The sequence below is a fragment of the Ixodes scapularis genome, unplaced genomic scaffold, assembly GCF_016920785.2.
Source record: "Ixodes scapularis isolate PalLabHiFi unplaced genomic scaffold, ASM1692078v2 PGA_scaffold4__175_contigs__length_147842914, whole genome shotgun sequence".
NCBI classification, from domain to species: Eukaryota; Metazoa; Arthropoda; class Arachnida; order Ixodida; family Ixodidae; genus Ixodes; species Ixodes scapularis.
The window spans coordinates 70215536-70233603 of NW_024609879.1; the positions used below are offsets into that span (position 1 = coordinate 70215536).

General features: G+C 49.4%; 1 protein-coding gene across 1 annotated transcript in view; it reads left to right on the plus strand.

Annotated features, from left to right (window-relative positions):
- The first annotated feature begins 3984 nt into the window (after positions 1-3984).
- The window catches only part of LOC121837786, an 89060-nt gene continuing 74976 nt past the window's right edge, over positions 3985-18068 (plus strand). Inside the window, exons 1-2 of the mRNA XM_042293593.1 lie at positions 3985-4027; positions 4734-4849. Of these exons, the coding sequence (XP_042149527.1) occupies positions 3985-4027; positions 4734-4849 (159 nt within the window). The remainder of the gene's footprint in view (positions 4028-4733; positions 4850-18068) is intronic.

The window sequence follows — 18068 nt, forward strand, 5'->3', positions numbered from 1 at the left end:
CTGCTGCAAAGGTGGGACTCCACGTTCGTATGTTGTTTTCCTCCTGCGACTGTTGTCGGGATGTCGGAGCGAGCGGGGGCTCTTCTATGGTGGACTGCTGATTCTAGTTGTAGGACACTTGGCGTTTGGGATTCGCGTCCCCTGCTCGGGTAAACTCTGTACCACTGTGAGCCCAAAGTTACGTGGTCAGGGTCATTTGGGCACTGAAAGAAAGACAACGGAGACCGATGTGCCCTGTCCTTTCCGGGTGATGTCCAGAATGGTGTGTCTCGAGTGTAGCAAGGTTCGAACGGCTTGCAGGGAGTGTTCGCCGATTATTTGGTGCACCGTTCCCACGAAGGCATTTTCTGGGGTGCCAGGAAAAGCATAGACCTCAATTTCGTCCAGTTTAATAATGAGTATAAGCTTGTCCCTGGTTTCAACGTAAGGTGTGTCAACCGCTATGATGTTTTCTGTAGGGTTGAGGCGAATGTTCGGGATGACATATCTGTTGAACCTGCTCCTGATTTATTGTGCGATTTTGCTTTTGTTCGATGGTTCTTATTGTATTTTTGCCAGCGAGGGTCGAAAAAGCACGGTGTGCAGTCTCTACGTTTGATGTTCGCTGGTTTTGATTGCCCTTTGCGATTGGCGGTGGCTTACTAGCGTGAAGCCGTCCTGCGTCAGGAAATTGGCAGGTGCGCGCTTGGATGGTTCACGCCCACCTGGCGAAGTATGTTTGGTCGGCGCAGTTATCTCGATGGCTTCTCCAGAGGCGTCTTGGCCGATGTGGGGAAAACTGTTTGATGTCAGTATGTGGGGTCCAGATGTTCGGCCGATATTTGTGCTTGGCTCTGGTACCTCGTTCGTCGTTCTCTCGGGACGCATGGCGATGGGGCGGTTTTCGCGCTGAGTTGGACGAGGCCGCAGCACCGAGGAGAGAAGGGAACCCCGCAGGAGCGGTGCGTTAGGTTTCCCTATCTCCTGAGGCGCGTGACGTCAGAGGAGCTGGAGCGGCGTGGTCTTTTTGCGTGTCCTCCGGCAAGATTGCGGCTGGCTCGGATTCGAAAACGTTAGCGGTTGGGGCCATCTTGGATGCTGTAGTTCCTGGTCTGGGTTTTTTTATGCCGACGGGGCGTCGTCCTGGTTCCTTCCTGCGTCTTCTTCAGTTTTGTGGCAGCCGGTGATGGCGTTGCCGTGCCTTGTGTGTGCCGCGGACGTAGTCGTATTGGGCTTCCTGGGTCGTCGCACCGTTGCGATTTCGTTGCAGGCAGTCAAATCTCTCATCGCATATTAGGCAAATAGTCGATGCATGAAGCTTCGAGGCTACCCTAGGCTTTCTCTTGACATTGATTGTTGATTTCGCGCTAAATTAAGTTTTTTTAAATCATCGGTGATTTCAATAAATTCAGTGAAAATGAAGAGCTCACGTGAGGGTGGTGGAGCGGCACTGGCCCCCTATCTGCTTGGGGGCGCGTCAGTAAAATGGAGAAGAATTAGCCGTTGCTACCCTTTTCCTCCATTTATTCTTAGAGTGCAGCCGCGTCGCAAACGGCGCTGCGTAGGGTTTTTAAAGCGCCCCCTATAGGTCCCGCACGGAGTGTATATCTTTACTGTAAACAAAATAAATCTATTTCAAAGTAGACTCCAAGCAACGAGGTAGAGGGCCGCAGAGCGATAAACTGGCATCGGAAAGCGGCCATGCTGCAGATTTTTGACCACTAGATACGTGACCTAATAGTTTTACATCTAGATTTTAACGGAGTACCGCGCAAAAATAATTGCTTATTCATCTTTAATAACATTAACTACGGGATTCCGGTTATTCGCTCTAAGCCCCTGTACCTTGCTGACTCCAAGCCACAATTGTCTCCGCTTAACATAAGCCATGCTACGCAATACACGCGACGATACGTAGCTAAAGACACCAAACCGGTGCAACGAAACCAGCCGAAGCCTTCTTCCCGCAAGCTCAGTGGCTCCGCCATGTCACGGCAGTCGCACAGTGTTGTTAGACCAGGCACTCAAGTTTCCGACCTGCCATCACCGGTTCGACCAGCACTGCCGCCGCAAACATGAGGGGGGAAGTTTTCGTCCGTCTTTCATGCGCCACCAGGCGGCGCTGCATATGAAATGGTGAAATGGAAAGAAGAGAGAAGCATCCTTTCCTTTGTTGGCGACAGGGGGGAAAATCGGTGTTTCCTCCATTTGTAAAAAAAAAAAAAAAATTGGGTTGTGTGTGTGTTTATACAGCCTAGAACTTGGTCTGCCTCACAGGGGCGACGAGTCTCCCAGCTGTAGATGAGCAATTTAGCCAGTGCAGTACAACCGCTAGCCTGGGGTCTTTAACGTGCATCACGCAGTAGTGATACACGACCGCACGCCGGTACGATGCTCATCCAGATCGAAACGGGCAGGGGTGGGGCTCGAACCCAGGATCCCTGGGTTCTGCAGCGCGAGCTTTCGCTCCACGTGCTCCGAGCTTGTGTGCGCTAGACCACTCGGCCACCGATCCCCCCTCCTCCATTTGTACTCGCTGTTTTTAGAGTGTTTTATCTTTCCCGACCGGCTCGCCAGCATAGCTTCGCTTCTTGACACCCAGATATTTAATCTGTTTTCAAATAGGGGGAACAAAATAATAAAAGAAATGAACGCGTGTGCCGTAAACTTCTAAGAAAAAAACAAGAACACGAAAATAATGAACTGAGATATTTCTCATTAAAGCTGACGTTTACGCCAATCACATTTTAGTCCCGGAATCGGCTTGGTGCAGCGTTGCCGGCGATAATAAATTTCGAAACGTCTTTAGCGTCTCTTCCTCTACGCCCCTTCAGGGAGAAGAGAGCTGAAGCGCAGTCAAGTGCGAAGACGAGGTTATTAAAAACGAAAAAGTGACTTAAAAGGAGCAGGGCACCTGTGATATCGCGAAACGGTACTGCAACATGTCCAGAAACACCGTTTTAAACGCTTGTCTATGCTACATTGAAGCGAACAGGGCTCATACGTTATGTGGCACTGATTCTTTTGAATATATTGATGGCATCTGATGAATAATAACTCAATGAGCTTCCTTCGCATTACAATCTAGTTTGAAATTTTGAAGAGTGTGTTTGTACTTCAGTTTTTTAACGTGAATTTCATGTCCAAACAAGTTGCTTCTCCTCGACTAATGCACATTTCATTTATTTTCAGGAACGTCGTTGAACGTAAACCTCGATGGCAACGCAAGGATGAATAGTGAATCCCAAATAATAGAACAGCGTGAGCGTTTTCTTTAAATGCGAAATTGCTTCCTGCTTAAGTTACGTTTGTTTCACGGGAATACGAAGATATCAGGTTATTTTTTTAATTTACTGGGCTTATGCTATATGTGATTGTGACTCGAACAACAATGGTTAGGCAGTCTAATTTACAATCAAGAAAAAGTTTAGCAACATAAATATTGAAGTAATTAAGACATAAAATGTGGTAGCGAAGAGCAAAACACCTTTTTGCAGATAAAACAGACGTGTAAATATTTTATTTTACCCGATGCCACTAATACCTTTGTTATCTCGCCCCACAGCTTTACTAAGAGTTGTATTATGAGGAGGAAAGACGAAAAGGATATAATCGAACATACTCTATTGCTGAAAAATTTCTCTAGCAAAGATTTATTCTAATAGTATGCGCCCTCTGGCGCGGACGGACACTCTTTGATATTGAGTGGTTTTGCAGAAATACTTCATTCGACAAGCGCAACATTTCGTGTTTTCCACGCGATATTCTGTCCCAGTTAATACATATCCTAGTCAAGTCATGTGCCTAGCGTTTCCAAATCACTAAAGTTTGCCTGATGCCTGTACTGGAGAGAAGACCCATCCAATATTTTTGAGTTAAAATGAAAATTTTCATTAGGCGAATGTTTTGCGAAACCAGCGTACATATATTACGGTGTAACTATTTCATACCTTACAATATGCAAAATCAAATATTAAGACTCAGACGAAAAATGTTTACGTACGTATGTTTCCAGGAATAAATCAACATAGGGCAAGCTATCAGGAAAGTAAGTTTGCACCTCTGAGGCTCCAAGTCAAGCTTGTTTCCGCGCGAAAGACACCAGCCGATATCTCACCATTTATTTTTCTTTCAGGTCCTAAACGTAAAACACAAAAACAACAAAAAAAATTGGTGAATGTATCATCGGAAGCATACATTCATAATAGACAAACAATTGGCTAATTACATTGCATTTCTGTGAACAACGCAACTGCAAGGGTTGCGTTCATTTAAAGAAAACCTGAATGCGCAGTCGCACTGAGATAAACAACAACCCAAGTTACATGCAGTAATCCTCGATATTGCTTTCATGTGATTATATTTGCTTCTATAATCTATTTATGTGTTCTCTAGCGAGATGATTGGGGTGGTTCTTTTCAAAAACACTTCAACGCTTCAGATAAGAATAATATTTTTTCAAGTGCCTGAAATAGTTCATCGCCGAGTTCTAAACGTGGGTGTTTTTAGCTGTTATTCCAGGCTTGAAAGGATGCCTTTTCTGGTTGAAAACAAAAACTAGTCACAAGTGTAATGGAACAACACTTAGTGTAAATGTAGAAAAGCGAAGACATGATGAGACACAATAGTTGTTGCCTTCCTGGTTTTGCTGTGTTTGAACGATCATTGATAGAAAGCATTTTTACATATAAAGTTGTCTAAAATATTGAACCAAGTAGATGATCTTTTTGTCAACTACTCCTTCTCTTTTGCAGGTGAAATATATACTGGAGGTTCAGCACAACTTGTACTTTACCTGCTTTATAGTCAAGGGCACAACAACCTTCTTAAGGATGAATCAACTGGGTATTTCAGCAAATTTATAAAAAAGGTTAGTACATATGATGACATTGCCAGAAAAGAAATTAACTATTTTTCAGATAACGCTGGAATATGGTCTCCAATTTAACCCTACGTCCTTGTTCGAATAGCACTTGTATCAGTGAAATTACATATAAACAGCGACAATTTGGATGATTGAAAGATTAATATTTTCGCGAATAATATAGTTTCAACATTGAATCAAATAAATCTACCTCAAAACTAATTGCCCATTCGGCCCTTTCCGAAATTTCATTTGGCACTCATGCGACGCTGCCTTGGCGATCCTTTGAAGTGCGGTTAGGCAGTATGATCGCGCAAGGAGCTGCCATTAAAATGTATGGCCTCGCGATCGCGAGCAGAATCTCTGCGCGTCTCAATTCCTTGTCGTGAACCTGAAGTCTGATTGATATTTCATATTCGTACCCCGTGGATAAACTAAATGACTACTACGTCAACCGCAAGACGAGCGACCAGAATTAATGGCCCAACTAGTTCAAGTTTGTGAGGAATGGATATGTGGAAAGTATCTTCGTGCAAACTGACAACTTTTTTTTTTGTTGGTTCGTAATCAGGTGATTGAGTCGGTTGCGGCGTTTTTGTTGGCGACGCTGTCAACATTGGCGACGGAGTCGCTTGTCGCGTCTTTGTTGGCAATCGACGATTGAGTTGATGGCCGCGCCGTCGCCGTTGATGTCATGAAGTCCACAATTGCGATTGCGTCGCTTACCGCATCTTCAACAGCAGCAGTGGAGAAAGTTTGCTTCGTCGGCAGAGGCATCGTTTAATACGCGGTTCCCTCCTCAATGCCTTTTTGCCAACGTTGCAAGCAAAAAAGCTAGGAACAGCTACTTTCATCATGAAGCGGCGGCCACCAGCAAGATTCGAAGGGTTGCCAGTCTGCGTAAACTGCTTCGAGCCAAGGCTTGTATATTTTGCTTTGTTAAGTGTTCTTTTCTCTGTCGTCTACTTTCAAAGCAATTACCTTGTTGCTTCGAAAATTGCCCTACCCCAAAACCCAATATAACTTTTCGATACTTGGATTATGGAACAAGAAATTTGTAAGGGCTCTGGCAAAGACAGCTGGTTTCTCTGCGGGCGACGGTCGTTTTGTTTAGCGGTGCGTAGGCTGCTTCTTCGGTGGCCCGTTTTTTTGTGTTGCTTTGTTTGTCGGACAAGCGTCTTCCCCAGCGAACTTCCCCTCCGGCTGCGTGCATTTCATATATGTCCTTCCTATAGTGGCGGGGGTGGGTACGTCCCGAGCCCCCTTCAAAGGCCGATCGGGTTTCTGCAGAGGTGCCCTGGTGGCGGCGGCCAACTATGCAGCGGACTCTTTAAGTTCTCGTCGGAGCTGGTAGCCAGGGTAGGGTCCGTTGCATTGGTGACGAATGGCAGTGCCGATCACTGGTCCGTGAGCGCCACGTGCCTTTGACCAGGCGTAAAACAATTGGTCAACCACTTGTCTGATGGCGAGGAGGTCGAATCCCTCAAAAGCCCACGGCCGGGTGAATGAGCGCGATTTTTTTTTACAGTGATCTGGATCTCTTAACGGGTCGGACGAGGAATCCCCTACTTTGTAGATAAGAGACTGTGTATATTGTTTGTAAAAAGTTTTCATGAAGACATAGTGTAAATAAACAGTTTTGAACTGTACGACCACGAATCCTCTGTCGCACTTCTCTGATCCTGGTCACCGAAGAACACCTTATCTACCCTCGCGGTTCCGCAACAACAACCACGTATGACCCAAACGTCAACATCGTGGAAACCAACCCATCTTTACTGGCGCAGCCGACAGGATAAGCGAGCCTCGGTGAGGATTAGAGAATTAAGACAGTGACAGAGGTTGTCAAGTTGAAGGTTCCTGGCCGGCCAACTGCTTAAAAGGAGCGATCTACAGAAGCCACGACCATCAACCCTGAGCGTCAGGGATCGGTTCTATCGAAGTAGCCTGGCCGGTGGAAGGCGGCACATGCTGCACATCAACGGAGAAACTACGTGGGTCGTCGAAGAGCGACGCTGAAGGACCGGTACTGAAACCACGAACATCAAGGATCGAGAGTTCCGATGCCGAGGCCAAGAACGACTACTGAGGGCGCCACATCCGGCTATAAGTGTCAAACTGCTGGAACATTTGCGCCGGGTGAGTCGGATTTCATGCGTCTATTCGAGGGTGGCATGGATGTTAGTTTGCCGGACTTATGGTTTTGACGCGTCGGATGTTAGCTGACATGGAGAACATCTTGAATGTGGAGAACTCCTAGGGTACTAGGAGCCGCTGGACAAGGGCAGGGGGCGTCAGAGGGTGCGAGAGGAGGAGAAGCGAATGCGGTCGGAATTCGGAGGCTCTAACTCGAATTTGAGTTTCGGAGAGTGCAACGTCAGATTGAGTCCGATGAGCGGATCGGTTTGTGCAGAACAGAGCTAGAAATTGAGTGGTTGACTATCCTCCTCTGGGTCGGAAACGGAGAATCAACGGCACGCAGGTTTAAACCCGGGGGAAGGGCTGAGAGAACTCAAACTAACGCCAGCTGAGTACCTAGACAGGTTCGACAGGGCAGCCAAAAAAACAAACAAAAAACGATGGAATATGGGCTCTGTTCACTTCCCGCGTTCGATCTACTTCACGTGCTACCTCCAGGTAAGAGCTGCGGATACAAAGGAGACAGTAACTGAGCTCATGGTTGCTGATCAAGTTAAGGCGAGCCTGAGTACCGATGGTCTGGAGTACGTTCGCCTTTGCGATGGTGAGACTTCATTAGAGCCGGTTGAGGGGGCGAAGGCGTTACAGACTTATCAGCAGGCAAAAGGGAAAGGGCGCGCCACGAAGCAGGTGTCCGTTCCAGCAGACAGTACGGGACTCGGCGATTTTCAGGGTTTAAGTGTCCCGGGAACTCTGGCCAAGCGACTGTAAGATGCCATGCATGTCAGCAGAAATGACACATTGCAAAACTCTGCCTTCGCGCTGCGGGTAAGTAAAGGTCTCAGAAGCTGTCAAATTTGTTTAAACCAAAAGGGCAAACGGACAGAGCGTTAACCGCTCACGTTGCTGTGAGGCGGTCGATTTCGGAGAAGGGCAGGTCGAAGTCCCAGTTTGTTCAGCTGGCGTGCGGCGATGTACGCCCCGAGGCGGTACCGGACACGCCTAACGAAATAACGGTAGTACGGAAAAGCCTGCTGCCTCAAACCTTGAGGGAACCGTCGGGCACGGTGAAGCTAGTGTCCGCCTTTGTCTACGTCATTCAGGCAAAGCTGTCAACACTTCCTGTATGATTGATCTGTCCAGGGGCAGCAGAAAATCCCCCTAAAACACACTTAGTGTGCGCGCTTACCGATCAGCTGGTTGAAGGAGTGAACTGTTTGTTTTCCGAAGATTGGGAATTTTCGAAAGCTCAGGTTGGTAAGACCAGTTCATCGATTGAAGTTCATTGATGTTCACACAGATTGTGAACATCGATGAACTTTAATGTCTCCCGTTAAGCTTGCCTCGAGTGTCCAGTGGCCGTACGGGTTTTGTTGTGACGGGGCAAGTCCGACGACAGTAACGTATGATTGGAAGAGAAAGCATGATGGCAGCTATTTGATGCCTGACGATTGGTCGTGTCACTTTCCTAACTAATGTGCGGAGTCTTTACGGAGAATATGCATATATCTATATCTATCTATCTATCTATCTATCTATCTATCTATCTATCTATCTATATATATATATATATATATATATATATATATATATATATATATATATATATATATATATTTATATATATATATATTGCCGCGCGCGCAGCTGCTAAGTAGGCAGCGCGGCCGTGGCCTAACGGTTATCGTGTTTGTTTCCCACGCAATGAGCTGGGGTTCGATTCCTGCGAGAGAAGTGTCTTTTATTTATTCTTTCTACTTGTCATTCTCGCAAGTTCGAGAACTTTCTCGTTTCACCCAGTTAAGAATGTTCTACGCCCCGATCGTTCTAGGCCGGATGTTCCAGAAACCCACGCCGGTACAAAAGGCGTGGAGAGCCGGGATCAGTTTTTCGCCCCAGCGCTCGACTGTGCTGTCTCGCCGACCTCGACGCTCGCGACGCATTTTTATTATTTTCTATTCCCTTTTTGTTTTGGGCGCAAGTTCGCCACATTAAACGTTTATTTATTCCTGTTCATTTATTGTTATTCTGGTCACCACCCGTGACATTCTGGTGGAGGTGCGGGGCACCGCATGTCCGTGCAGCGCACCCCTCCGAGTTCCCGCAGTACGAGTCCAAACCCAAGCTCCCGAGGACCCAACGAAGACACCACCGAGACCCGAGTAAGTCGCCGTATCCACGGCCTAGACCCGGAATACGGACTGCTGCCAACCAAGACCAAGCAAACAAGGAGGACGACGATGGCCAACCAGTCGGAGACCCCGGCCGCTCCTGCCGTTGTTTACCTGCCCGTTGTACCTCGGACGGCTACTCCCTTCCACGGCGAGCAGTACGAAGACGTCGAAGACTGGATTGACCAGTATGAACACGTTGCCCGCCACAATTGCTGGACCGACGAGCAGCGCCTGCACAATGTCTATTTTTCGCTTGAGGGGACCGCCAAGCACTGGTACGAGAATCATGAGTCCTCCCTGACGTCGTGGGACATTTTCAGGACCGATCTTAAGGCTACATTCATGAACCACCACCGCCGAGAGACAGCCGAGGACGTACTGCGAACCAGAACCCAAGGGCCCCAACGAGAGTGTCACCGGCTTCGTAGAGGACGTCCTGCGCCTGAGCGCCCGCGCCGACCCTCGGGCTACAGAAGAGAAGAAGCTACGAATCCTCATGCGGAGCGTGAGAGAAAACATCTTTGGTGGCCTTGTCCGCAGCCCTCCGACAACTGTCGAAGATTTTGTCGCCGAGGCAACGAACATTGAGCGTGCCCTGCAAGCCCGAGCCAGTCACTACAACCGACTCGCTGACATGCCTGTTTCTTCGACGCTGGCATCGTCCCGAATCGACGAGGGCCGCATCCGCGCTGACAACCTTCGTAAAATTGTCCGGGACATCGTCCGGGAAGAGCTCCGGAAAACTCTACCCGACACTGATCGCCCCGCCTCGATCTCCATCGCCGAGGCCGTGCGGGAAGAAGAGCAGAGAGCCATCCAACCAGAGGCTGCCATCAGCGTGGCAGTCCCCGAAGAACCCAGGCTAACTTACGCCGCAGTGGCCCGACGGCCACCGCCTCCTACTCGCGCCTATGTCGCGCCGCCCCGACGTCAGTCTCCTGCGCCGCAGCACGACCGACGCCACGACGACCAAGTCCAGTACGCCTGCACGGAGCGCCGCGTACCCCGGAAGACCGACGTGTGGCAAACGCCCGACCGACGCCGTGTGTGCTTCCACTGCGGGGAAGCAAACCACACCTGCCGCCAATGCCCATACCGACGACTTGGGCTGCGCGGGTTCCACCCGAACGACCCGCGCCCCCGTTACGGTGAACGACCTCGGGAGATCAACGAGTACCTGCGACGACCTCAGTCCCCCGAGCGTGCGTATCGCCGAGAGTTCCGGTCACCTTCGCCACGACGTCCAGCTTCGCCGAGGCACCGACCCCAACGTGAAAGCCTGTCGCCCCTCGCTCCTCGCCGGGGAAACTAGGCGCGGTAACCCCTGTAGGTGAAGTTGCCGAAGGCGACCGACGCCAAGATCCTGCACGAACGTCGGAGGGCCCCCACTCAAACACAACCAGAGACCGAAGCGACGCTCCTGCAACGGTGAAAAATAACCTACAGGTCGTTATCGACGGGCACGATGCTTCGGCCCTCGTCGACACCGGAGCAGACTACTCCGTCCTGAGTGGGAGGCTCTCCCAACGCCTTCGGAAAGTGACGACGCCGTGGGATGGCCCACAGATACGGACCGCCGGTGGGCACCTAATCCCACCAGTCGAGGTTTGCGCTGCTCGCGTCGAGATCCACGGTGAGACGTGCCCTGTCAAGTTCGTCGTTCTGCAAGACTGCTCGAGAGACGTTATCCTAGGAATGGACTTTCTTTGCGAGTATGCGCCGTCATCGACCTCGGAGAAAACCGGCTGACGCTACGAAAACCTGCTCCAGCGCTGGAGCAACCTAAAGCGACGTCATCCGCGGTCCGAGTCCTCGCAAATCATGTGAACTTACCGCCGCGGTCCAGTGTTTTCGCACCCACCGAAATCGACGGGGCTTTCTGCGGTGACGTTCTGCTCGAGGGGAGCCTCCAGTTGCTTCTAGGAAGAGGGATCGGCGTCGCAAGAGACATCGCGGAGCTGCAAGACGGACACACTGTTGCACTCGTAACAAACTTCCGACAGGAGGTCCAGCACCTTACGAAAGGCACCGCCGTGGGTCAAGCTGAGGAACTCTTGGACTCAGCCGCAATCGCCCGAACAGCAGAAGACATCTCTTCGGGGTCCACGCGAGACAACGTATCGATCCAGTCTTGCCTACCCCACAAGGACGACAACTCAGTAACCTTCTTGCCGAGTTCAGTGAGTGCTTCTCCACGTTGTGAAAGGTGCGCCAAACGACGGTTGCAAAACATCGAATTATTACTGATGACGACGCACTTCCTGCTCATCGTTCACCGTATCGTGTCTCTGTGAAAGAGAGAGAAGTCATCCAGAAACAGGTCCAAGAAATGCTCGACGACGACATCGTCCAGCCCTCAAACAGTCCGTGGGCTTCACCGGTAGTCCTGGTAAAAAAGAAAGACGGGACTCTTCGGTTCTGCGTGGACTATCGTCGACTAAACGCCGCAACAAAAGAGGACGTCTACCCGCTGCCACGCATCGACGACACTCTGGACCGGCTGCGCCACGCCCGATTCTTTTCTTCGATGGACCTGAAGAGTGGGTACTGGCAGATCGAGGTCGACGAACGGGATCGTGAGAAGACTGCCTTCGTCACGCCGGACAAACTGTACGAATTTAATGTGATGCCGTTTGGACTATGCACAGCACCGGCGACGTTCCAGCGCGTAATGGACACACTTCTTTCCGGCCTGAAATTGAAGAGCTGTCTCGTCTACCTTGACGACGTCGTAGTGTTCTCAACTGATTTCGACAAGCACTTGCGACGACTCCGAGCTGTTCTCCAAGCCATACAGACCGCCGGGCTCATCCTCAAGCCGTCAAAGTGCCGGTTCGCCTATGACGAGCTGAAGTTTCTAGGCCACGTGGTTAGTAACGAAGGCGTCCGCCCAGACTCTGAGAAGACTCGCGCCGTCGCGGCATTCCCAGCGCCGAAAGACAAGAAGGCCGTGCGAAGATTCCTCGGACTTTGTGCCTACTATCGACGCTTCGTTCGGGATTTCGCAAGGAGTTCCGCACCGCTCACAAACCTCGCGAAGGACGCCGAGAAGTTCGAATGGGCCGAGGAGCAGCAGCAGGCATTCGACGAGTTGAAGCGAAGACTCCAGACTCTTCCTGTCCTATGACACTTCGATCAGGATACGGAAACCGAGATTCACACGGACGCTAGTAATGCAGGACTTGGAGCGGTACTGGTTGAAGTACAAGAAGGAACCGAGCGAATCATCGCCTACGGAAGTCGGACATTGTCCAAGGCGGAGAGAAATTACTCCACGGCTGAGAAAGAATGCCTTGCGGTCGTCTGGGCAATCACGAAATGTCGTCCATACCTATACGGGAGCCCGTTCCGTGTAGTCACGGACCAACACTCGCTCTGCTCGTTTGCGAACCACAAGGAACCGTCAGGACGCCTCGCTCGATGGAGTCTCCAACTACAAGAGTTCAACATGACCGTGGTCTACAAATCAGGCCGCAAGCACAGCGACGCCGACTGCCTGTCCAGAGCTCCCGTCGAAACACCGTCCGGCAGCAGCGACGACGATGACGACGAGTGTTTTCTGGGCGCAGTGAACACCAACGACATGGCCCTACGTCAACGAGGCGATCCTGAGCTGCGCGCACTGATAGAGAACCTGGAAGGGCGCGGAAGTACCATACCACGTGTTTTTTCACGCGCCCTGCCGACCTTTGCCATTCGACAAGGTGTGCTCTACAAAGAGAACTTCGGGAACAACAACACGCCATGGCTGCTGGTAATCCCGACCGACCTTCAGGAGGAGATCTTCCAAGCCTGCCACGACGACCCAACGTCCGGACACGTTGATTACAGCCGGACACTGGCCCGTATCCGTGAAAAGTATTACTGGCCCAAGCTCCCCAAGACCGTCCACCTATACGCACGATCATGCCACGAGTGCGAGCGACGCAAGAAACCTCCGATGAGGCCGGCCGGACTCCTGCAGCCAATTCCTCCGGCAACAGCACCTTTCCAGCAGATCGGAATGGATCTACTTGCCCCTTTTCCGCCGTCGACGTCAGGAAATCGCTGGATCATCGTCGCCACAGATTATCTAACGCGGTACGCCGAAACGAAAGCCCTTCCTTTTGGGACTGCTGTAGAAGTTTCCAAGTTTTTCATTGAATCCATCGTCCTCCGGCACGGCGCTCCCGAAGTCCTGATCTCAGACCGTGGATCCTTGTTCATGGCCCAGCTGACACAAGAAGTCCTTCGTCTCAGCCACACCAGCCATCGTCGCACCACGACGTACCACCCGCAGACCAACAGGCTGACGGAAAGACTCAACAAGACCATCGCGGATATGATCTCCATGTACGTCGACGTGGAACGCAAGACATGGGACGAGGTGCTGCCGTACGTCACTTTTGCCTACAACACGGCCGTGCAAGAGACCACCGGGATTACACCCTTTCAACTGGTTCATGGTCGCAAAGTGACGACAATGCTGGACGCGATGTTACCCCACGTACCGGCTGTCGACGGAAGCGACAACGCCCAGGTGGTTGCCCAACGGGCAGAAGAAGTCCGTCAGCTCGCCAGACTCTGGATTCAAGCCCAACAACGTATCGACACTGGCCGCTACAAGCTTCGTCGTCGGGACGTCCACTTCCAGCCTGGACACAGGGTGTGGGTGTGGACACCGATTCGCCGCCGTTGTCTCAGCGAAAAACTCTTGATGCGCTACTTTGGACCCTACAGAGTGCTTCGACGACTCGGGGATCTGAACTACGAGGTGATGCCCGACGGTACACGGACTTCATCACGCCGCCCACCGCGACCTGAAGTCGTCTACGTCGTGCGCCTGAAGGCGTACTACGCTCGATGGGACTGCGGACCTTATGTGTTCCGAATGACGCTTTAGCTTGCCGTTCTTCTTACCTGCTTTGTTTAGTTTTGTGTTGCATCGGGGCTATGCACTTTTTTGAAGGGGGGGGGGGTGGGGGGGGGGGGGGGTAATGCAGCGCGCGCAGCTGCCAAGTAGGCAGCGCGGCCGTGGCCTAAGGGTTATCGTGTTTGCTTCCCGCGCGATGAGCCGGGGTTCGATTCCTGGGAGAGAAGTGTCTTTTATTTATTATTTCTACTTGCCATTCTCGCAAGTTCGAGAACTTTCTCGTTTCACCCAATTAAGAATGCTCTACGCCCCGAACGTTCTAGGCCGGATGTTCCAGAAACCCACGCCGGTACAAAAGGCGCTCCGCGCGGCGAGCCGGGACCACTTTTTCGCCCCAGCGCTCGACTCTGCTGTATCGCCGAACTCGACGCTTTGTTATTATTTTTTCTTCCCTTTTTGTATTGGGCACAAGTTCGACACATTAAACATTTATTTCTTCCTGTTTATTTATTGTTATTCTGGTCCCCACCCGTGACAATATATATATATATATATATATATATATATATATATATATATATATATATATATATATATATATATATATATACAGGGTGACACAAGGAGACGGTAGGCTCTTTAAATCGACCGGAAAATTCGGTTTCTTAACCTATCGCGCTACGACTTTGTGCAGCGTTGCCCACAGATGGTGCTTTTTTTTTTGTAAAATTTGCAAAGAGCGAACTTACCTGAGGAAGAAGTAAAGAAAGAAAAAGGCTTAGCTCCCATGGAAACACAGCGAGGCTACCGGTCTTCAAACAACACGGCGCCGTTTCGCACGGGACACAAGAGATGGCGCAACGAACGCCGCCAACGAACGAGCATACGGCGCCGAGAGCCAGCGTCTTTAGCAGACAATCTTTTCGACTCAAGCGACGCGCGTTCCGCAGGGGACGACAGTCGCAGAAACAAAAACAGGCGCGGTAACAACGAGAAACTGCAGTTCCTTGTGTGCTAACTACGGCGGCTCTCGGCTTCGTGTGCTCGTTCGTTGGTGGCAGTTGGCGTCGCGACCACTTGCGCCATCTCTTGTCTCCCGTGCAAAACGGCGCCGTGTTGTTTGAAGACCGGTGGCTTCGTTGTGTTTCCATAGCAGCTCAGCCTTTTTCTTTTTTTACTTCTTCGTCAGGTAAGTTCGCTCTTTGCAAATTTTACAAAAGAAATGCACCATCTGTGGGCAACGCTGCACGAAGTCGTAGCGCGATAGGTTAAGAAACCGAATTTTCCGGTCGATTTAAAGAGCCTTCCGTCTCCTTGTTTCACCCTGTATATATATATATATATATCTATATATACATATATATATATATGTATATATATATATATAAACGAATATGTGCTGATGAATGAACCATACTTAATCCAATGAATCAAAGAATTGAAGTTTTCAGGAACCCGCCGAAAGCCGAAAAACGGCGGAGCCTTTTTCGGTTCATTCTTCTGCACATATTCGTTTATATCCTCCTCGGAGACCACGTACGATGGTGTGAAGTGCCCGTGTTGGATATATATATATATAACAAAGTTTAAAAATAGTTTTCACTTCGTTTTTCACTTCAGTAAGGAAGAAACGAGACGTGTGGCTCAACCAAACAGCCCCGCAAAAACGCCCCGCGCATCTCGGGCAGCAGCGGAAACGCTCAAGGTGTGATCTGGCGATTGCTCCAACGGTTGTACTGGCGACATCATCATAGTCCAATCTGTCTTCATTGTATTAAACTTATTAATTCAGCAAGAGCCTGACAGATTGGCGGAAATCTGTGGCTCCTTACCTCTCGAAGTCGTCGTCAAGACCTCAAGCTTCGTAGCGGACGCCATGCCCCACAGGAGTGGCGCATGCCCTCCAGTGGTGCATGCGCCGCTCGCCATGCCTGATGAAGAAGTAAACCCGTTCAGGCCTCGGTTTCCCACTGTGACCGTCAAACACCGCCAGCGGGACGCTCCGATATTTACGGGAGGTCCTGACTCAGACGTGGAGGACTGGCTAAAGAATTATGAACGGGTCAGCACAACGGGTGGGATGACTCATTTAAGCTCGCGGAGGTTGTGCTTTCCCTCAAGGACACTTCCCTTCGGTGGTTCGACAACCATGAAGAAGCCATAAATTTATGGGACGGCGTTAAGACAGATTTTATGGAGGCTTTTGGTTAACCGGAACATCATAAACTGAAAGCACGAGAGGAACTGCTCCGCCATTACCAATCGTCAGCCAAGACATCAACAGCAACTTTTATACGCAACGTGCTGAGTGTGGATAATAAAGACAAAATAATGCATCCGTGGCGGAAGGGTACCGCGTCGGTCTACTGAACGAAAGAGCGAAAAATCTTTTCGGAGGAATATTAATATTCGTAGAAATAACGTAACTTGACATCACAGACATTGTCGATTAGCAATAGGTCTATCCACTGGCATGTTCATCTCATTTCATTTATTGTACCCTCAAGGCCTGAAGGCATTACAGCGGGGAGGGGCAACGTGAAAGGGTTAAAGCAACAATATATAAATTTGGCTCAGTCAATAGCAAGAAGGTTATACACGAAGTCATCTCTGTTACGTCACGGCGCGGTGGTGGCGCGTCGGAGGCACTTCCGGTCTGGGGCTGTGGGCAAAAGTCCCCATGTGAGACGTGTATTCCTGCGTTGTTCTGAGAGTAATCAGACAAAACCTTGCCTTCTCGTTGAAATGCCGCGATTGGAGCTGCACCAAAAAAGTCGAGAAAGGTTCGAAGGTCAGCTTTCGTGTGCTCGGTTTGTTCGAGAACGTAATTATGTGCCGTGAAAAGGGAAAACCAGACGCCGTCGGACCGTGATTGCTTGGGCGGGAAACACTTTGGGATGAATTCACGGATACTTGTGGTCATAAGATTTATTTGTTTTGTTACAACATGAACGCCGAAAAACCGTCAAGTTGTACAGACCACCTGGGGACTACGTTCAGTGCGTCTTCAAGTACAAACGGTCACATGACCGTTCGAACTGTCGAAGTTGACCGTGAAAAACTGCATAGATCTCTATGACGGAACCTGGCATGCTGATGGTTACATATTCGGCTTGATAGGTTGGCGAGCAATCGAACGCACTTCACAAAAAAGTGACCACAGACATTACCTTTCGTTTAATGGGGTTCCCTGTCCCTGAGGCTTGTTGGAGTGATTTTCTTGCCTTAAGAATTTGTATGGATTCCCAAGAAAAAATACATAATGCAAATGTTGCTATTTTATGTGCAACAAACGAGAAAAAGATGGCTAACTTGAATTTTTATTGTTTTGAGGGGAGTGCGTTGGTAAGTGTGAAAACTTGCTAAAGAATTACACATAGGAGGACGGATAGCACATCTCGCGATCAAGCTGTGCTGTTTGTACTCTACCATTTTATGCGTAAATTTTTAAATATCTTAAAATTGTCTTTCGAAACAAAATTATTTTACTATGTTTGTTTCCGTGGCATGAAAATACAATAATTATAATTTCTGATATGTGATGAATAGAAGCAAACCCTGTGTGAAGTAAATATGCAGCCCTGCCGCATATTTATTCACACTTCTGAAAGAAATAAAACATGGGTAACTAGTTGCAGGGCTATCAAAGCATCTACACGATATACATTAATAAAAACAGGCACACAATATAATATGTGAACTCTGTGGAATATAAAAGTGGCATAACAATATTTCTATACAGACTACAATTTATTCGACGGGAATCTAGACTGTTGTGCACGAAATCGACGAGAGGTAGAGGCGGGGAGATTTCGCCGTCTACATATCATTAATTTTTTTCAGTACGGTCTTTATTTACAAAAGCACGGGGTAAAAACGCTCGCCGAAATGTGTGCATCGCAATGAAATCACGGTGGCATTTTGTGAATTTCAAAAATAAAACGATATATTGAATTACCTAAAAGAGTACAAAACCCTCAAATGGTGCAATTTGTGGATGGAAGATCAGCTTAGAAATAGTTTCAGTTGGGTTGAGAACTTTCAAACTCACCGTCGTCAG